General features: G+C 56.9%; 1 protein-coding gene across 6 annotated transcripts in view; it reads left to right on the top strand.

Annotated features, from left to right (window-relative positions):
• HIVEP3 (HIVEP zinc finger 3) overlaps nucleotides 1-21,286 on the top strand; it is a 320,556-nt gene extending 299,270 nt beyond the window's left edge. For 5 of the 6 annotated variants that reach the window (XM_036351227.1, XM_036351228.1, XM_036351225.1 and 2 more), the window contains 4 exons: nucleotides 3,727-3,902; nucleotides 9,914-10,000; nucleotides 17,195-18,090; nucleotides 20,041-21,286. In XM_036351227.1, the coding sequence (XP_036207120.1) occupies nucleotides 3,727-3,902; nucleotides 9,914-10,000; nucleotides 17,195-18,090; nucleotides 20,041-20,847 (1,966 nt within the window). In that variant the 3' untranslated portion in view covers nucleotides 20,848-21,286. The remainder of the gene's footprint in view (nucleotides 1-3,726; nucleotides 3,903-9,913; nucleotides 10,001-17,194; nucleotides 18,091-20,040) is intronic. The other variant, XM_036351229.1, reaches the window with a different exon arrangement.
• The last annotated feature ends 258 nt before the right edge of the window (nucleotides 21,287-21,544 follow it).

Consider the following 21,544-nt stretch of genomic DNA (forward strand, 5'->3'; position numbering starts at 1 on the left):
AGCGGAGAGAAGGCTCCTTACCCACTTTCTCCTCCTGCCCCAACCTCTTGAATCTGTGTCCTCTTTCCTCCGGCCCGGCCTCTGCCCACTTGGCTCCACACAGTTGTAACACTTCTGTGGTCCCAGGCCTCGGGCCCACACCGCCCCCCATGCTTGGCCAGAGGGGTCTCTCAAAACAGGAGTCTCAGTCAGACCCAACTCCTCCACTGAGACCTGCATGAAAGAATTTATTCTGCAAAGGCCAGTTCAGACCCCTGCTGGGCCTCCCTGGCCACCCACAGCACTTGGTATATTGTCTATACTAAATCTCTCCTTACCTATCTATCTGTCTGTTTTATGGTCTTTTCAGTACCTGTTACTCACACTAGAGACCAAGGTCAGCATCTTAGTTTTGTATTTCTGACCCTGGCCCAGCCCACTGTCCATGGTGTGGAGGTTTCTCCCCTTCCTCCCTCCCCGAGTTGGGGCTCGGCCAGGTTATCTCCGAGGCCTTTCTGTGTGTGTGCGTCTCCACCTGGGAGGACTGTGTGATATAAGCCTGCTCTGGAGGAAGAAATGACAGCTGCACCCGGTGGCCTGCTTCTGAGTTGGACTTGAGCCTAAAGCAAAGCCCAGATATGGAAGTCAGGGTGGCTGTGGCCAGTGTGGGAGGCGCCCACTACGGCACTGGAGTGAAGGAAAGGGGGACGCTGAGGATGCCGTGGTGGCTGGATGTCAGAGGGGAGGGGTGCAGTGGACCCGCCGAGCAGGGCCAAAGGGAGGTGGCCAGGTGGTGGAACCTCCAGTGCAAAGAGGAGACCAAGTTTCCCTTCTTTCTTCTGCAGTGGGGAAGGGCGCCCCCCTCAGACCGCTGTGGTAGCGGGCTGGGTCCAGGAAGCCAGCTACGTAAGGGTGAAGTGCTGCACCTAGGGTGCTCTTCATAAGAACAAAGAGTCATTTCTCCCCCACCCTCCTCCATGGCCTTCAGTTCCTCCCCTCAAACACAAGGTAGTGCTTTGCCCTAAGTCAGGGGAAGACCGACCTCCAGCCTGAGGACTGGGCACCTGAACTGGCTGGTCAGGGATTGCAGGGGGAGAAAGGGTGGTTTAGACAGCGGTCACCAACCGGTGGTCTGTGGACCACTGGTGGTCCATGAGGTCTGAAAGGTTGGCGACCGCTGGTTTAGACAACTTGAGAGGCATCGGATGCCAAAAAACAGGATTCACCTGTACCCATAGACAGCGGTCCATGTGTGAATGCATGTATGTTAGTGTGTGTGCGTTTGTGAGTATCAATATGTGAGGTGTGAGTGTGTGTGTCACTGTGTGAGTGAGGGGATTGAGTGAGTGTATGTGAAGTGAGTATGTGAGTACATGAGTGTGTGGGTGTGAGTGTGAATATATATGAGTACGTGTCAGCGTGAGTGTGAGTGTGGTACATGAGTATATGTGAGCAAGTGTGGGTCTAAGAATGAGAATGGGGAGGTAGTGTGTGTATGTGAGCATGTGTGTGTCTAGATGAGAGTGGGGAGATGGTGTGTGTGAGTATGTGAGTGTGTGTGTATCTGAGTGTGAGTGGGGAGGCAGTATGTGTGAGTATGTGAATGTGTGTGTGTCTAAGTGTGAGCATGGGGAGGCAGTGTATGTGAGCGTGTGTGTGTCTAGGTGAGCGTGGGGAGGCAGTGTGTGTGAGTATGTGTGTGTATGAGTATGTGAGTGTGGGGAGGCAGTGTAAGTGAGCGTGTGTGTGTCTAGGTGAGCGTGGGGAGGCAGTGTGTGTGAGTGTGTGAATGTGTGTGTATCTAAGTGTGAGCATGGGGAGGCAGTGTAAGTGAGCATGTGTGTGTCTAGGTGAGCGTGGGGAGGTGGTGTGTGTGAGTATGTGAGTGTGTGTGTCTGAGTATGTGAGCGTGGAGAGGTGGCATGTGCATATGGGAGTGTGCATGTGTGAGTGTGAGCATGGGGAGGCAGCGTGAGTATGTGAGTGTGTGTGTATGAGTATGTGAGTGTGGGGAGGCAGTGTAAGTGAGCGTATGTGTGTCTAGGTGAGCGTGGGGAGGCAGTGCGTGTATGTGAGTGTGTGTGTCTAAGTGAGCATGGGGAGGTAGTGTGAGTATGTGAACGTGTGTGTGTCTAGGTGAGCATGGAGAGGCGGCGTGTGAGTATGTGAGTGTGTGTGTGTGAGTGTGAGCATGGGGAGGCAGCATGAGTATGTGAGTGTGTGTGTATGAGTATGTGTGGGGAGGCAGTGTAAGTGAGCGTATGTGTGTCTAGGTGAGCGTGGGGAGGCAGTGTGTGTGAGTATGTGAGTGTGTGTGTCTGAGTATGAGCATGGGGAGGTAGTGTGAGTATGTGAACGTGTGTGTGTGTGTCTAGGTGAGCATGGGGAGGTGGTGTGTGTGAGTATGTGAGCATGGAGAGGCAGTGTGAGTATGTGAGTGTGTGTGTATGAGTGTGGGGAGGCGATGTGTATGTGCGTGTGTGTGATGGTGATCACTGTGTCCTGCCTACCAGCTCCCCCCGAGTCCCCTCTTTGAAGACCATCCTGTGATGTCCTCCAGGGTCAGCTGATGGCCCCTGCGGAGCAGGATGGGGTCCCAGCTGCTGTCTCTTCCTCAGTCTCCCAGCACCTCCTGCCCCTCTGTGCCTGCCCCCCACGCTTGAGCTTCACATCACGTGGACAGGGGCGTGTTGTAGGGCGAGTGGGGGACACAGGCCTCTTGCTGGACCTCCAGGCAGGCTCAGCAGGCTGAGAGGCCACGCCTCCCTCAGGCAGCCATACCCTGGGACCTCCAGGCCTCATGAGTCAGGGAGCGCTTCTGGAATTACACCAGGATCCCCTCCCCAGCCCTCCGCCAGCACAGCCTTCCCGCCGCTCCGGAGACTTGCACATCTGTAGCGTTAGGCAGGAAGGCATTTGGGTGAGGACGGTATGAGTGAGCCTCATGGGTTTCCTTCCAAATGGACATAAGAGCATTCTGATGCAGGTCCAATGGCCCTGGTGGCCCTGAGGCCCAGCACGGGAGTGGCTCCTGAAGGCGGTTAGCAACTCCCACTCACGTGATCTCTGGAGGCCAGACTCTGGGGAGAGGGCGCAGGGCTCCCGGTTTCCACATTGTGAGGACAGAGAAATGATGGCCGTCCCTCGTCCTCCCCTCATCGAGCGTCTGGGGGCCTTCCTGGCAGACTTAGCACCGCCGTCGGGGGAGGTGGACAGCAGGTCCAGATCCCAGTTCCATCTCTTTCTGGCTGTGGAGCCTCTGCTCTTAGGGGCTCTTCCTCGTGCTTGTGGTGTAATTCGGGTCAGGTGCCCAGCACAGCCTGAGCGATCGGACGTGGTAGCTGCTAGAGCCGTGGCTGTCACCTGATTTTTTACTCTTTGTATCGCTGGTGGCCCAGAGTGGCCGTTGTTTGTGGGCAGAAGCTGGTGCCCGGCTGGCTCGGGAACAGAGGTCCCTCTGCGGACCTGTGGCCTCACCTCCCGGCAGGAGGCACCAAGGTCTGCTGGCTCTGGGAGGGGAGGAGGGGCCGCCCCCAGTCTGAGGGGCAGGGCAGGTGCAGGGGTCCATGCTGGATCCCCAGGGTGCCTTGTCCCCATCACCCCGATGGTTTGCTCTGGCTCTGCGTCCCCCTCTCCCAGCGCCTGCACCGGGCCGGACGCAGCTAGGAAGCGCGCGCATCTTCTGAGGTGGGGACCTGCCTCTTCTCCTCCTTTTGTTTCCTTTACCCTGACGCCTGTTGCTCATAGGTACAAATCAAACGAAGAGTATGTATATGTGCGAGGCCGCGGCCGAGGGAAGTATGTTTGTGAGGAGTGTGGAATTCGCTGCAAGAAGCCCAGCATGCTGAAGAAACACATCCGCACCCACACTGATGTCCGGCCCTATGTGTGCAAGCACTGTCACTTTGCTTTTAAAACCAAAGGTAAGAGACAGTCAGCTGGGCCGCTGGCCCCGCCGCTGCAGGCAGCTCCCCTCTGGGAGCCACAGCACAGAGCTCAGGGGCCCAGACCTCTCTGCCTGGGCCTGGGGCACCCCCACTTCCTGGGTTCCCCAATGGCAGAGCAGCTGGCTCCAGACCGCCCCCCAGCCTGTCCTCTTGGACCCCACACACCCCGCACCTGGCACTCCCCACCGCCTGGCGGCCCTCTTGCACCCTCCTGTTTTGGGTTTGCTCTCATCACCCACCCCTCCCTTTGCATGTCTCCTAAGCCCTTTGTCCACCCACCTGACAAACTCCAGCATCCACACCTGTCACTGCCACGCTTGCATTTGGAAATCCATTCCACTCCGAGCCACTGAATACACTCACGGTCACTTCTCATGCGAGAGTCCACCTCGGCCTCCACCCACCTCACCACTCAGACCAAGGCCCTGCTCTGCCCAGCTTCTCTGCAGCTCTCGGCACAGGGCCCGGCCTCCCACATCCAGACTGGCAGCCTTGCCATCCGGCCCGGACACACTCCACAGCAGAGCAGAGCAGGCCTGGCAGGCACCTGTGAAAGGAGGATGGCTGGCTGTTGAGGGCAGGCTCCCACAGGTGTGAGGGCAGGTGGTGGTGGTGGCCGCTGCAGCCGCCCGCCCTGATGTGGACGAGTGGGGCTGCGTCCCTGACCCGGCTCTCGGCTCACCCCGTTGGCTGTTCCTGCGGGACAGGCAGGGACACTGCGCTTGCTCATTGCTCCCCGTGGCTGAGCAGGCAGGGGCACTGGGAGAAAGGCCTGGGCCCTCGGCTCCCTGGTGGCTTCAGCCTCTTGTGCTTTGCAGATTCTGGGGTCAGGGTTTGGGCACAAGGACCACGCGGTGTTCAGTGGCTGAGACTCCAGAGCAGGTCGCCCTTCGCCAGTTCTTGACCTTCCTTCTGTTGGTTAAGCTGCTCCCAGCGAGAGGTGGGGCCGCAGCTTCGAGGGCTCCACAGCCTCCCTCACCTCCTCCTCCTCGTGCAGCCCTTCGGGTCTCTGTGCTAGTCAGGGGCAGCTTATCCCACCACTGGTCATGGCCTCCTCTCAGCGGGTGCCCGTCTCTGGTCTCTAACCCTTAAACAGGCCCCCTTCCTCTGTCCTCTCGCCATCATCCTCAGTGGAGCTCACTTTCCCGCCAAGGTTTTGGTTTGGATGGAGGTGGTCCCCCCTCCTTGTCCTCACCCTCTTCTCTGTTGGTGTCTTATAAACAGCGCTGGACGGGGTCCCCCAGGGCAGCCAGGGCAGGAGCTCTGCCCCTGCCCCCCCCCCTCCCCCTGTGCATCCAGCCCTGGAGCTGCCCTGGCCAGGCAGCTCCCCCCGGACGCGGCTGGGTCCCCCATGCGCCCTGCACTCTCACTTCCCCTCGCCTCAGGCAGCCCTTGGGGACTTTATGGAGGAGAAAGATGGGAAGGAGTGACTACAATTTAAATAACAGTCTTAGACTCTGAATGTCAAAATCTCTTATCCAAGCACCCGCCTTGAAGGTGAAGAAAGGGAGTTCCAAAAACCGGAAGTGACTGTTAAAGCTAGAGCTGTCACCAGAGCCAGGACCTCGTGGGCATCACCCCATCCCATTCCTCCTTGGGAGCACCTCCCCCCTCTCTGGTGGGAGTGGCAACATCAGGTGACCCATCAGGTGGCCTCAGCAGGGGTCAGAGCTACTGCCCTGCTCAAGAGCACCTCCCAGCCCGGGGCCCTGCAGAGCTGCCCTTCACCTTGGGGAGCTCACCCTGCCAGTGAACCTGAAACACCCATTCTGCCGAGCGCCCACCAGGGCAGTCTCCCAGGAGCCCTGGTCCCCTCCCGCAGCCTGTTCTGCGGGGAAAGGCCAGGTCTGTGTTTCCCGGGGCTGAGACACCCCTGGCTCCCTGGCAGGAGCCCCCTTTCTGAGCAGCGCCCACACTGGAGCCATGGAGCCTATCTGCAGCGCTTCCCAGTCCCTGGGAGCCAGGAGGGACAGAGCCCTGGCTGGTCCTGAGCACAAACCTGAGCAGGGGGCTGGCGCCCCTCGCATGCCCTGGGGGTGGGTCTCAGGGTGCAGGCTGTGTCCCAAGTTGCCCTGAAGGCCGGCCCAGGGGGCTTTGCGCTAACCAGAGATCAGGGACCGTGCTAGTCGCTCGCTGCTCACAGAGGCTTCCAGAGGCAGCACCTGCAGAGCCAACGCAGCAAGCAGATCTGGAATAGAGGCATCTCGGGCTCTGAGAGTACAGGGAGGGCTGGTGGGGAGGGGGTTGAAGCAGAGAACGCTCACCCTCGGCTCTCTGCACGTGAGGGAGAGGGAGCGAGGGAAGGGCAGGAAGGAGGCTCCTGCTCCTTCTGGGCTGTCACTCAGAAGCCACCCCTCCTCTCCCAGCTGCAGCCCCACCGGTGGCCTCCATCTCTCCCTCTCCTCCCGCTCGGGCTTTGGCCCAGCCAGGCTGTGGGAGAGCTGAGGCTGGGCCTGGTGGTCCTCAGGGCCTTCTTGTCCGTCTCTGTCTGCCTGTCTGTGTCTCTGTCTCTGTGTTAGATGTTGTGGGGGCAACTTGGCCCCTGGGCACTGCTGAGGGGCGCCTCAGTGGGTGGGGTGAGGGAGGGCCCCCCGAGATGTCCCTGTGGAGGCCTGGGGGTCCCTTTCCTCTTCTCAGATGGCTCCCAGAAGCCCGGGGGGCGGGGCTTGCACCGATCGCCTCAGGGGACAGAGATGACGGGGCGGGCGGGCCTCATGGCCCACGGGCTGCAGGGGCAGAGGGAGGATAGTGGTCAAAGTGGAAGATGGGCCATTGGCTACCGCTCTCAGTGGAGGTTCTGCCTCTCATCCAGATGCCACCATTTTCCATCCACCTGCCTTTCCTCCCTCATTCCAGGACTGTGGGGGTTTTGGTGGGGGTGGGGGTAGGGGTGGGGTGGGGGTGAGGTGGGGTGGCTGGGATGACCTGGAGAAGCTGAGGACTCTGCATGGCATCCACAACTCTGCCCATGGACAGAGGAATGAAGCCCAGGCTTAAAAAGACGCCTGTGCACCTCCACAGCTCAGAGGATAAAGGCCAGGAGGGGCAGTCAGGGAGGCGCTGGTAGCACTCAGGGCTGCCCATCCAGATTCACTCCTACCACCCACACAGCCTACCCAGGCACGGTCACCTGGAAGCCCTGCCTCCTCCCTGCAGGCTCCAGGGCAGGAGAGGGGGAAAGCAACCCCTAGGGCTGTGTGGTACCTTCTCCTAAGAGCCTCTGAGCCCAGACAAGGGCAAAGCCACCTGCATCACCAGCATCATCTCAGCATCTCTCTCCTTCACGCCCAGAGTGGGCACATGGTAGAGTCCCCTGGTGCTCAATAGGAGTGATTGCCTTGGGCTGGGGTGGCACAAGGGATGGGAAGGAAGAAGGTCCCATGTGGTAGGTGTCTGCCCTCTGCCAGGCACTCTCTGCTGCCACTCTACCTGCTCTCTCAGCAGCTGACCAGAGGCCTGAGAGGTGGGTATTACTTTAGAGTTGCAGAAACTGAGGCTCAGAAGGTTAAGAAACTTGCCCAGGAGCACACAGCCAGCAAGTGGCAGAGCCCAGATGCAAACCCAAGGCCGCCAAGCTCCTAGACCACCCTGGCTCCATTCGGCCACGTGGAGAGGCAAGGCGCTGGAGTCCTGAGACGCAGGTCTAGACAGGGCTCTGCGCGAACTGGCAGCGTGGCCTTGCTGGCTGGTTCACTGTGCTGGTTGGCAGGAGCCCTCCCGTGGCATCCCAGCGGCGGAGACAGTCAATGGTGTCATCAGCGCTAAGATGCAGAGCTAGGGCACAAGCAGGAAACCTGGGCCCGGTGGGGGTTGGATTACATGGTCTGTGAGGTTCCTTCCAAGACTTTGCTTCTGTGATGAAAGAGCATTTCCCACACGTGGCTGTTGTGCACCATTGTGTGCTCGGCATCTCACTTGGTTGAAAAGTGACCCAGACCTTCCAGGCGGAACATGTACAACAAATAACATCATAGCCAGAATGGGCAACATCCAGGGTCCTCTGTGGTCTGGGGAAGTCAGGGGCTGGGGGGCTGGGGGCTGGGGGGCTCGGGGGCTGGGGGCGGGGTGGTCCCAGAACCTCAGGAGACAGTTTGTGTCTCTGGCCCATGGAAGACCCCAGCTGCCTTTACCACCCCTGACGTCCCATTCAGGGTTCGCCCACTCACGACAGTGAGGGTGGGGCCCCTGATGCTGGGTAGGGGCCGTTGGGAACCCTTTGGCCCCAGGATTCTCTGGAAGCGATGACTCTGCTCCCAATTTGGTCAGCAGTAAAGGACCTAGGTTTCTGCCCGGTTATAAGAGGAAAATTGGAGGTGAGAGAGGCAGGCATGAACTACGACTAAGGGGAGGAAAGAAAAGACACAGCTCCTCTTCCATCCCTGTTGCCCTTGACCTCCACACTTAAAGAAATCCCAGCTTGAGGTTCCCATTACCCTCCCAGCAAAACCCTCAAGGCTCCTTAAAATTCTCAGTGTGATTAAGAACCACCCTTTGGTTCACCTACCCATCCATCGTCTACCCTCCCATTTATCCATTTCTCCCATCCTCACATATAATAGTTTGCCTTCCTATCTACATCTCCCCACTGGTTTTCTCATTCTATATGTCCCTCCCCTTCTCACATTTGTCCTCACACCAGTCCATCCTTCCATACATTTCTTTATCTCCTGCCTGTCTGGCCTCCCCTGCGTGTGAATGTGCATGCATCCATTCACCCATTCATTCACGTCTATCCTCCTATCCAGTTCTCCATCCTCCCATCCGTTTATTGACCCACTTTCTATCTACTCTCTCATTTCTATTTTTCATCTAATATTTTATCCCCCATCTATCTATCCATCTGCTTATCTCATCATCCAGTGTCCCATCCGTCTGTCCATCTCTTCTGGTCCTTCCTTTCCTCTGTATTTCCTCTTATCTATCCACCCATCCACCAGTCTCCCTTATGCATCTGTTAAATATCCATTCTTCTTTCTTCCATTCATCCATCAGACTTACAATTGTTAAGATCTGTGAGACAGAGCACCTAACTCAGGGAACGTATGGTTTATAGCATGAAGGACCATATGGAAATGTAGCAATCCACAGAGCAGCGATGAGCATGTCACCTTTGGAGGTAGCCAAAGGAACATTGTGAGGCATCTGGCCTGCATCCTGCTGGGCAGGCTGGCGGTGCCCTGCCTCTCCTTCACAGAGCACTCCTGCCGCCGAGCTCTAGGGCCTGCGAAGTGCTGAGCACACGTGTGTGTGTGGGGGGGTGGGGGGGGGCTGAAGGTGTTCTACCTTTGTCTTGATTTCACAGAGCAGCGGTCCCTGCTCATCGGTTGTGGGGCTGAACTGACCACTTGGGGCAGAGTTAGCCACCCCTGAGGACTCCATGGGCATAGAGTGGGCAGGGCCTTTGCCCAGCCTTTCCTCCACTGCACTGCACAGTGACCTGGGGAAACTGAGGCTCAGGACATTACCTTTCTAAGGAAGCCAGGGCTTGGGCCCCAGCCTCGTGGCTCCCTGTGGGCTGCCCTAGAAGTCTCCTCAACTGAAGGGCATCCTCGTACCCAAATCACCGTGTTGGTGAGCAGGAGCCCTGTCGCCACCCAGCATGGGAGATGGCCAAGCCAACAACCTGCTTGATGAGTGTCACCAGCTCCTGAGCCCGGAGTCCAATCAAAAGCAGGAAAAGCCTAGGCACGAGATGTCTTTTAATTTCTTTTTTGTTTGTTTTTCTTAACCAGCATCTCACTTTCTCATTATACCCTGTGCCCCCTCACAGCCCACCCCACACCCCAGTTCCTATATGCTGCCTTGAAGGGTGGCTGAGGCTGCACTTCCAGCTTGAGTACAGGCCCCTGCCCAGCCCCTAAAGCTGGTAGGGTCACAGCCAGTCTGTGAGCCATGGCCTGCCAGCCAGGGGCTGCCTCTGCGTGCCCTGGGACTGCCCTGGCCCCTGCCCTCCAACCAAGCTTCAGTCTGTTCTCATTCCTTTCCAGGGAATCTGACTAAGCACATGAAGTCGAAGGCCCACAGCAAAAAGTGCCAAGAGACGGGGGTGCTGGAGGAGCTGGAAGCCGAAGAAGGTAACAAATTGCCAACTTGCCTTTCCCTCCTCTCCATCTCCCCCTCCCGCTCCTCTGCCTGCTCCTCTTCCTGTCCCCCTCACCATCCCCATCCCCTTCCTTTCTGTCCTCCTTTTTTCGGACCCCCACTTCTGCCTCCCCTCCCTCTCTTCCAATTTTCCCAACTATTGGGAGACAGGGGTTAAATTCACAGAATAACCGCCTCCCTCCCATACACTGAGAGTCCGTGCTGTGCAGCTATAACTATTGTGCGTTACAGTCTACCACGCAGGGGGAGTGTCTTGTGCTTGAGGGTGCTCAGTAAATGTGTGCTGAGAAAATTAATACAATGAGTAATCCCAGTCAACATTGACAGCACCCACTACGTGTCAGGTCTGTTCTAAACATATGTCATTATAGCAGCAAAGTATCCTAGCAAATCCTCACCTTGCCACTATGAGGTACGCTCTCCTACACGCTGATGCCCACACTCACACCTACACACTGTGGACGGGGACTGGCCCCTGGGCCTTTTAGAGCTGGAGTCTTCAAGAGAGCCAAAGCCAGACCTGCCGCTCCCCTCCCATCCCACATGCCAGCTCCACATCCGGTTGTAGTCCTTCCTCAGCAAGAGGCATCGTATCAGAACCAGTTTCTGAGGAGACATGGCAGAGGAGAAGGTGAATCTAAGGCAGTGGGTCGGGCGGGACCCTGCCCAGCCTCAGCAACCAAGGAGGAGGCCACAGGGGCTTCGGCAGGTAGATAGGCTGTGTGTGTGTGTGTGTGTGTGTGTGTGTGTGTGTGTTTCTGCTTTTGTTGCTTTTGTTTTTCTGATTTGGGGATGTGTTTGCAGTCTTACAAATGCATTAGTTCATATTTTCTTTTGGGTGAAATATATCATCTTTATTGAATAGAACGCAATGAACGTAGGGCTGTTCCCCCAAAACGAGGAATGGGGTTATCATTACTTACCAAGAATGTACATCAGGCCATTTACAGTTGTCTCACTGAGTCCTCGTGACTAGTGGTGGAAACTTGTATGGCCCATTTTAAGTTGAGGAAAGGAAAGCTCAGACAGGTAAAAGGCATGCCCAAGGTCACAAATAAATGTTGGCTCTACACCAGCCCAATGCCTGATGGGCTGGGGTAGCCTGAGCCCTCCCTGGGTGGGAATCAAGAGGTTATGACTGGCACTACACCGGGGGTCAACTGCAGGACCCTGGGCTGGTCCCTGCCTCTCTCTCCCAACCTCATTTTCCCAGTGAGGCCACAAGGATGGCTGTGCCCACCTTATCTGAGGATGAAATCAATGCATTCCTTACGGAAATGATATCCGAGCACCAGCCCTGTTCCAGGCCCTCTTCTAGGTGCTGGAGGTTCTGCAGTGAATAGAGCATAGTTCCTGTCCTCACAAGCTTGCATCCTTGAAGAAGGAGGGGAGCTGGCAAGGAACATGTGTGTTGGGCAGGGCCAATGAGTATGAAGCAAAAACTGTTAAGTGAGGGGCTGGGAAGTGTGGGGAGGGGGCCTGTTAGGCTGGTGTGAAGCCATGCGGCGTCTGGGAAGGGCTCTCCCTGCAAAGGGATCAGCAGGTGCAGAGCCCCTGAGGACTAGAGTTGGGGGTGTTGAGGTCAGAAAGAGCTGGGGTAGTGAAGGTCAAGGACAGACTTGGCTATTCGGTGAGGTGAGGAAGTGATGTCCTCTGACTTTCTGTGACTGGCTGTGTGCAGGGGACGGCTGGTAGGGGGCGCGGCTGAGCACACGTAGGCTGGGACAGGGTGGGCTGGGTGGAGGTGGGGAGAGGTGGTGGGATTCCGCGTGCATTCTGCAGGTAGAGTCAACAGATTTTGCTAACACGTTGGAGGTGAGAGGTGTGGGGGATTGGGGGAAAAAGGAGCCAAGGGTGAGTCCGAGGTTTGTAACCTAAGACACTGGAAGGATGGAGTTGCTACTTCCCAAGATGAGGAAGATTCTGGGAGGAGCATGTCTGTTAGACACTGAGTGGCGATCAGCACACCTAGGAACCACTGCCTCCCGGTGGCTGGGCCAGCGCCGCAGCTCCGCCCCTGGTAGCGAGGAGGTTGAGCACCAGCGCCACCGCGGGGCCAAAGCCCGGGAGCGCGCTTCATTCAGTGACCCGTAGCTCCCTGAGGGGCGCTAGGAGTGGGCCCCCAGGGTAGGAGCATGCCATTGAGCCCTGCAGGAGCCCAGATGTGCAGGCCTGCCGAACCCTGCCCTGGGCAGAGGACCCTTGGCTTCCATCACCCTGCAACAGCTGTCCAGGGCAGGCCACCAGCCTGCTCTGAGCCTCAGCCTCCTCCTGCTTAGAGAGGGTCTTAGGAGCTTCCCTGCTGGGGATCAGAGGACCCTGTCCTGACTCTCCCTCTGACCTCAGCTGGGAGGTGCTCGCAGTGCTGGCTGTCTGCTGAGGTCCTGGCTACCTGAGATAATCGCTAAGATTTATTAGGAACTTACTATGTGTTGTAAGCGTCATGTGGTGGCTTTAATTATTCTTACCCCCACTTTACAGATGAGAAAACTGAACACAGAGAGAAAGTGAATGATCCACCATCACACAGCAAGGAAGGGGGGGGCTGAGATTCAAACCCAGACCATTTGCTGCTACTCGATGCATAAAATCATTTTTGAACTGGCAGTATAATAACGCAAGAGTCATAAACCTTAATGCTGACTTGGCCACTACCCCTTGGGTGATCCTGGGAAGCCCCTCTTGCCTCCCTCTAGGCCTGTATTTCCCCATATGTAAATGAGGGGGAGGCCCTGCCCAGGAACTTCGGGGTCTGAAGCCTGCCTCCACTAAAGATTGGCCTGGGGCAAAACTTCGAAGGATATTTTGCACCCCCCTCCCTTCCACATCCCTGCTCCCTTCACAGCTCTTCCCTTCCACATCCCTGCTCCCTTCACAGCTCTTCCCTTCCACATCCCTGCTTCCTTCATAGCCCCTCCCTTCCATATCCCTGCTCCCTTCACAGCTCCTCCCTTCCACATCCCTGCTCCTTCCATATCCCTGCCCCTTCACAGCCCCTCCCTTCCACATCCCTGCTCCCTTCACAGCTCCTCCCTTCCACATCCCTGCTCCCTTCACAGCTCCTCCCTTCCACATCCCTGCTCCCTTCACAGCCCCTCCCTTCCATATCCCTGCTCCCTTCACAGCTCCTCCCTTCCACATCCCTGCTCCCTTCACAGCTCCTCCATTCCACATCCCTGCTTCCTTCACAGCTCCTCCCTTCCACATCCCTGCTCCCTTCACAGCCCTTCCCTTCCACATCCCTGCTCCCTTCACAGCCCCTCCCTTCCACATCCCTGCTTCCTTCATAGCCCCTCCCTTCCACATCCCTGCTCCCTTCACAGCTCTTCCCTTCCACATCCCTTCTTCAGAGCCCCTCCCTTCCACATCCCTGCTCCTTCCATATCCCTGCCCCTTCACAGCCCCTCCCTTCCACATCCCTGCTTCCTTCATAGCCCCTCCCTTCCACATCCCTGCTCCCTTCACAGCTCTTCCCTTCCACATCCCTTCTTCAGAGCCCCTCCCTTCCACATCCCTGCCCCTTCACAGCCCCTCCCTTCCACATCCCTGCTCCCTTCACAGCCCCTCCCTTCCACATCCCTGCTCCCTTCACAGCCCCTCCCTTCCACATCCCTGCTCCCTTCACAGCTCCTCCCTTCCACATCCCTGCTCCCTTCACAGCTCCTCCATTCCACATCCCTTCTTCACAGCTCCTCCCTTCCACATCCCTGCTCCCTTCACAGCTCCTCCCTTCCACATCCCTGCTCCCTTCACAGCCCCTCCCTTCCACATCCCTGCTCCCTTCACAGCCCCTCCCTTCCACATCCCTGCTCCCTTCACAGCCCCTCCCTTCCACATCCCTGCTCCCTTCACAGCCCCTCCCTTCCACATCCCTGCTCCCTTCATAGCCCCTCCCTTCCACATCCCTGCTTCCTTCACAGCTCCTCCCTTCCACATCCCTGCTCCCTTCACAGCTCCTCCCTTCCACATCCCTGCTCCCTTCACAGCTCCTCCCTTCCACATCCCTGCTCCCTTCATAGCCCCTCCCTTCCATATCCCTGCTCCCTTCACAGCTCCTCCCTTCCACATACCTGCTCCCTTCACAGCCCCTCCCTTCCACATCCCTGCTCCCTTCACAGCTCCTCCCTTCCACATCCCTGCTTCCTTCACAGCTCCTCCCTTCCACATCCCTGCTCCCTTCACAGCTCCTCCCTTCCACATCCCTGCTCCCTTCACAGCTCCTCCCTTCCACATCCCTGCTCCCTTCATAGCCCCTCCCTTCCATATCCCTGCTCCCTTCACAGCTCCTCCCTTCCACATCCCTGCTCCCTTCACAGCTCCTCCCTTCCACATCCCTGCTCCCTTCACAGCTCCTCCCTTCCACATCCCTGCTCCCTTCACAGCTCCTCCCTTCCACATCCCTGCTTCCTTCACAGCTCCTCCCTTCCATATCCCTTCTTCACAGCTCCTCCCTTCCACATCCCTTCTTCACAGCCCCTCCCTTCCACATCCCTGCTTTCTTCACAGCCCCTCCCTTCCACATCCCTGTTCCCTTCACAGCCTCTTTCTTCCACAACCCTGCTCCCTTCCATATCCCTGCTCCCTTCCACACCCCTTCCCTTCTATATCCAGGTCCCTTCCCTTCTCTCATCATCAGCTCCCAGCTGCCAGGACTCCTGGGCCCTCCCTTCACCTGCCAGCCCCAACCCCACCCCCTGGTCTTTTACCTACATCTTCCTGGATGCCACTGTCTTTCATTTCGTGCATCTTATTGCTGTGTATTAGCTATTTGGAAGCATGAATGCTGTGCTTTCTGGCCCCTGGGCATCTTGGCATGGCAGGGTTCAGAAGCCTGGCTGCACCGGTGGCCTGGGTCAGCTTGTGTGTCCAGTTCTCTTGGTCCGTAGTGGAATGGGTGCTGGTATGTCTGAGTGAGGTAGTGGGACTGGCGATGAGCCTGGACATGGGTGAGCAGGGCCCAAACCCTCAGGAGCCTGCCAGCTGGGCCAGATGTTAGTGGAGCTCTCCCTAGAGTCCTGATCGCTGCCCATGTCAGAGATGCCCAGATGAGACTCTGTCATGTTAGAGGTGAATCAGCTGGTTGGGGCTGCCCTGCCAGAAGTCAGACCAGGAGGCTGATGTTTCAGAGCTCCACTCTCCCCGCCCCACTCTGGGAGCAGCTCAGGTTTCTGCAAGGATAGCAGGTCCTCTGGGCAGCAGCTGCTAGAATGCTCCCCCACCTGCACCCGGCTCTGCAGCCCGAGGCCAGTTTAGCCAACCCCACCCCACCCCCCCCCCCACCCCCACCCCCACCCCGAGGCTGGGCCTGCACCTGCCCAGTGGCATTGTACCACCAGCAGCAGCCCAGCCATGGTGGCAGGTGTGTGTTTAGACCAGGGGTTCCCAGCCTGTTTTTGGCCATGTCCCACCTAAGCATCTCTAAAATCCTGATGCCCCCTCTGTGACATACAATTCTTTTTAGTCAAAAAGTGAACTCCTATTCATGTGGAGGAAGCCTAAAAGGCCATTAACTTGGTCTAAACAAGCTTCCAAAGAACATGGCATCCATGAAAGAGAAAAACAAAAGAACAAAAGGACAACTGAAGTACTGAGGAAGAAATCACTAAGAAATTGTTAAAAATAATAATAATAGCCCTAACCGGTTTGGCTCAGTGGATAGAACATCAGCCTGCGGACTGAAGGGTCCCAGGTTCGATTCCAGTCAAGGGCATGTACCTTGGTTGCGGGCACATCCCCAGTAGGGGGTGTGCAGGAGGCAGCTGATCAATGTTTCTCTCTCATTGATGTTTCTAACTATCCCTCTCCCTTCCTCTCTGTAAAAAATCAATAAAATATATTTAAAAATAAAAATGATAATAGCCCTGACTAGCTTGGCTCAGTGGATAGAGCATCGGCCTGTGGACTGAAGGGTCCCAGGTTCGATTCTGGTCAAGGGCATGTACCTTGGTTGCAGGCACATCCTCAATGGGGAGTGTGCAGGAGGCAGCCGATCAATGTTTCTCTCTCATTGATGTTTCTAACTCTCTATCCCTCTCCCTTCCTCTCTGTAAAAAATCAATAAAATATATTAAAAAAATAATAATAATATGAAGTGATATGAAAAAATAGCAAATAAAGTTTCAAAACATATAATAGAGAATTGATATGCATAAATATATCACAATATATATTTATACACTGTATATGAGGCCCCTAGAACCATAAGAAATGCAAAATTTTCACTACTAATAATTCATTCTCGAATTGTCCCCCCACCCCCTTAACAATTTAAGTGGTTCCATGTTGGGCTCCATGCTGCTGGACTGGGCAGCATGGCTGCTGTGTCCCAGAACCACCGATTTCTTCTTAACTGTATTAAGAGGGACCATAATTATTTGAGTCCTCACTATGTGTTAGGTGGTGCATTTACTATCAAACCCTGTGAGGTGCCCTAGTTGGTTTGGGTCAGTGGATAGAGCATCTGCCTGCGGACTGAGAGATCCCAGGTTCGGTTCCAGTCAAGGGCATGCGCCAGGGTTGCAGGCTTGATCCCTAGTAGGGGGCATGCAGGAGGCAGTCAATCAATGATTCTCATCATTGATGTTTTTATCTCTTTCTCCCTCTCCCTTCCTCTCTGAAATCAATAAAAACATAAACAAATAAATAAATAAATAAATAAGAAGAAACCCCGTGAGGTGAGACTATCACACTCATTTGACAAAAGGGGAGACTGAGGCACGGCAAGGTGACTTAACGTGCTCATAGTGGAGCCTTTGAAATACTAATGAAGAAATCAAAACAACAAAAAGAGGGCTGTCGCATTTGCTGTGGTTCAGCCCCAGCCCTACTATGTACCTCACTTGGGCAAGTTACTTAATCTCCCTTACCTCGGTTTCCTGATCTGTAACATGAAGATGAGCACAGTGCTGACCTCACAGGATTATTGGGAACTAAACGAATTAGTGCACATGAAGCCCTTAGAACTGGGCCTGGCACAGGGTAGACACGAAGGTAATTTTGTTCATTGATTATTTACAAAGTGTACCCGTGTTTGTCAAGTCCTCCTCGTCTCAGTGACCTTATGCCATTGCCATGACTCTCAGGCTCAGTTTTCTGACAAGGACGCTGGGGCTCAGAGAGGCCCAGCTGTGACCAGCTGTGACCGGGTCTCCTCTGTTCACCCGCAGGAACCAGTGACGACCCGCTCCAGGACTCGGAAGGGCGAGAGGGCTCGGAGGCTGTGGCGGAGCACCAGTTTTCAGACCTGGAGGACTCAGACTCAGACTCAGACCTGGATGAAGACGAGGATGAGGATGAGGATGAGAGCCAGGATGAGCCGTCAGGACCATCCCCGGAGGCACCCCTGCCCTGCCCGCCGGCCACGCTGCCAGCAGACTACTCACCCATTCAGGGCCCGCAGCCCCCAGATGCCGCCTCTGGCAACCAGACCACGTGGGGCAGCTCAGGCTCAGAAGCAGGCAGTTGCTCCAGGTCCAGCCAAAGCATCCTGTGCCTCCCTCAGCTGGGGCCAGCCCTTCCGGGCCCCGTGGAGAAGGACACCAGCTCAGCCCTGAGCTCCAAGGCCTTGTCCCCGAGAAGGCCGTGGTCCCCCAACAAGGAAGCAGGCAGCCGCTCACCACTTGCCCACAAACACCCACTAACCAAAAGCGACTCTCCCCAGCGACATTCACTGGCCCGAGAGCCACAGGCCTCGGCCCTGCGCGTGCCTGGCTCCCAGATTGGCCCTCTCCCTTGTGGGTCTCCAAGACTTGAGCTGTCTCCTCTCACCCTCCGCCCCCTGGTAAGGGAACTGCCCCCCCGAGTGCATCTGCCCCCCGAACAAGAGGGTGCCAAAGACCCAGGAGCCCCCAGAGACTCGCCCACCAGGAGCCGGTCACCAGGCCAGGCCGAGTCACCACCACAGTCAGTGCTGCCAGGGAAGTGGGCCTTGGCTGGGCCGGACAGCACCTCAGCGGCTGAGTGCGGCCCAAGCCCGGGGCTGGCCCCGTGGGCTCTCTACAGGCCCGCGCCTCTACCTCACAAGCTTCTCGGCAGAAGCCCCGCGCCCTGCGCCTCCACGTGGGTGAGTCCTGCCCCGAGTGGCTGGGCCGCTCCTCCTTGATGGGTGGGGGCTGCAGGTTCGCGCCTCCCTGAGGCACCAGCCCTAGAGCCAAGTAGCTCTGCCAGCTCCATGGTCACCGATAACTTAGCAAACGTTTATGGGGCACCTTCTGTGCCGGGCACCGTGCGGTGCCTGAAACCAGTGATGAAGCCTCAGAAGCAGCAGAGCACGGGCTTTGGAACTGGCCTTGTGCCATTCTCCTCCCGCCCTCCCCACCCCCATCTCCGTGTTCTTTGAGCAGATGGCAGAGCTTAACCAAAGTCATCACATCTCCAGCATCACTGTCACCAGCACCTCAGATATCACAGCCAGCACCAGCCCTGTCTCACCCTCAGCACCGTCACTGACACCATCGCCCACCGTCTCAGCATCATTACACTGCAGCACACCATTGCACCACCTCACCAGCCTGATCAGTGTTTCACATCATCGTCAGCACATTCACCACTGCTGTCACCACCATCCATCTCTGCCACCACCATCACCATCCTACACCATCACTGTTACCACCATCACCATCCTACACCACCATCACCATCCTACACCAATCCTGCCACCACCATCACCATCCTACACCGTCACTGTCACCACCATCACCATCCTACCCCACCATCACCATCCTACACCGTCACTGCCACCACCATCACCATCCTACCCCACCATCACCATCCTATACCGTCACTGCCACCACCATCACCATCCTATACCGTCACTGCCACCACCATCACCATCCTACACCATCACTGCCACCACCATCACCATCCTACCCCACCATCACCATCCTACACCATCACTGTTACCACATTATTATCCTACACCATCACTGTCATCACCATCACCATCCTACACCATCACTGTCACCACATCACTATCCTACACCGTCACTATCACCACATCATCATCCTACACAGTCACTATCACCACATCACCATCCTACACTGTCACTATCACCAAATCACCACCCTACACCGTCACTATCACCACATCACCATCCTACACAGTCACTATCACCACATCATCCTACACCGTCACTGTCACCACATCACCACCCTACACCGTCACTATCACCACATCACCATCCTACACAGTCACTATCACCACATCATCCTACACAGTCACTATCACCACATCATCCTACACCGTCACTGTCACCACATCACCGTCCTACACCGTCACTGTCACATCACCATCCTACACCATCACTGTCACCACATCACCGTCCTACACCGTCACTGTCACATCACCATCCTACACTATTACTGTCACCACATCACCATCCTACACCGTCACTGTCACCAATGCTGCCGTGATCCCCAGCACTGACAACACCTTCCTTGTTAACCTGCCTTTACCTTCCAGCATCTTTTCTGTCACGATATTGTCATGACCCAACACCACCCTCCACCACCAGCAGCATCAACACCATCACTCAGAGATTCCCGCTTCTGGAGGAACATAATGTCAGAGTTTCTCTTGGTTTTTAATTTTGGGGTCATGTTAAAATTCCTGGTGGTGGGTGAAGGTCAAGAGCCTAAAGTGGGAACTCCTGTCCAGGGTAAAGTTGGGTTAAGACCATTTTAGGAGCAGGAGGTTCAGCAGAACCAAGCGCAAGGGCCAAGCACATGGGGTCAGTAGCACCCCATTTCGAGCACCCATTTCCCCTGTTGACAAGCATGCTGGCTGGAGGCATGACGGGCGAGGGCCTGAGCGTGCTCCTGGTCAGTGTATGTCTGGGGACAGACTGAGGGCCCAGCGCAGGCCATGTCGTGGGCAGGGCTGGAACGGTTCAGGCCCCAGCTCAGCGGGGGCTGCTCTGTGATCTCAGGCATGCCCCCTCCTCTTCTAGGCCTTGTGGGGTCCATGTGCCTAGCGTGTAACCTGGCCTTACCTTGTCCTGTTTTCTCCCCCTAGCAGAAGGCTGAGTCCCGAAGTCCCTCCTGCTCACCTGGCCCTGCTCATCCGGCCTCCTTCCGACCCTTCTCTGCCCGCCACGACTTCCGCAGCCACATGCCGGCCCGGACAGAGAACATCTTCAGCCACCTCCCTCTGCACTCACAGCACTTGGCCCGCGCCCCGTGCCCCCTGATTCCCATCGGTGGGATCCAGATGGTGCAGGCCCGGCCCGGGGCCCACCCCACCCTGCTGCCAGGGCCCACCAAGGCCTGGGTCAGTGGCTTCTCCTGGGGTGGCAGCGACCTGACAGGAGCCCGGGAGGCCCAGGAGCGAGGCCGCTGGAGTCCTACTGAGAGCTCCTCAGCCTCCGTGTCCCCTGTGGCTAAGGTCTCCAAGTTCACACTGTCCTCGGAGCTGGAGGGCAGGGACTGCCCCAAGGAGACGGAGAGGACGAGCGGAGGCCTGTGCAGACCTCCCGACTGGGAGTCCCGTGTGGCTGTGTCTGCAGAGTCCGCGCCCATGCACAGCCCCCACACCCCGCCCGAGGCCTCGCCCCGGCCCCCCCAGGGCCGCCGGGCAGAGTCCTGGAGCCCCCGCGTGGAATCACCGCACACGCTGGCCAACCCCCCGGCCTCTGCCCCTTCGCCACTGGACTGCAGCGGCTCCGTGGGCAGCCTGGTCGAGGCCTCCACCCGCTTCCCAGCCCGGAGGCGGAACCTCTCTGGGGAACCCAGGACCCGTCAGGACTCCCCGGAGCCCTCAGGAAGAGGGGGCCCCGGGGCACCTCCGCACCAGCCGGCGGACAGGGGTCCTCCGAGCACTTAGCCTCTCTCCGACGGCTTCAGCATCTGGCCTCCGGTTGGGCAACAGACGCTTCCAGCAGCTTCCTCGAATCATCTTGCTCACCTGGGTCCCTCCCCGATCTGTCCGTGTGTCCAAGCAGCTCCCACTCAGCCCCCATCGGTTGTATCTTCCCACGTATGCAGTGACCTGTGCCTTTTCTATTCCTTTTGTTGCTTGAAAAGAAACAAAACATACACACACATAAAAAAACAACAACACACAGAGTTTGAGGCTGTGGATATTTTTTGCTTTTTTGAGAAAGGGGGCATGGGTGGGGCCTCACCCACCGCCGATGGGGTCAGCAGCCACCCCCAAGGCTGGCAAGAGGCAGCCATTTGCTGAGGTAAAGGGGATGCACTGAGGGAGGGGGAAAAACTTTTAAAAATATATAATTAAATGTAAAAGCAAGCACTCCTATGTACAGATGTGTATGTCCTATTTATTCCACTTTACCCTACCCCAGCCAGTGGCCCCAGGCAGGGGGGCACAGACACGGGAAGGGAGACCCCAAGCAGCGTCCACAGCCAAGCCCAGAAAACACCCACTTTCCTGTCCTAGGATTTCAACACAAAATAATCTCAGGCAGAAGGTAGGAAGGAGCTGGCTGGTTCCCCCAGGGCTCCCGGATGCCCATGTGGTCTGACCAGGGGACGACCCCCGCCCCCAGGCCCTGGGCTGG

The sequence above is a fragment of the Myotis myotis genome, unplaced genomic scaffold, assembly GCF_014108235.1.
Source record: "Myotis myotis isolate mMyoMyo1 unplaced genomic scaffold, mMyoMyo1.p scaffold_m19_p_2, whole genome shotgun sequence".
Taxonomy (NCBI): Eukaryota; Metazoa; Chordata; class Mammalia; order Chiroptera; family Vespertilionidae; genus Myotis; species Myotis myotis.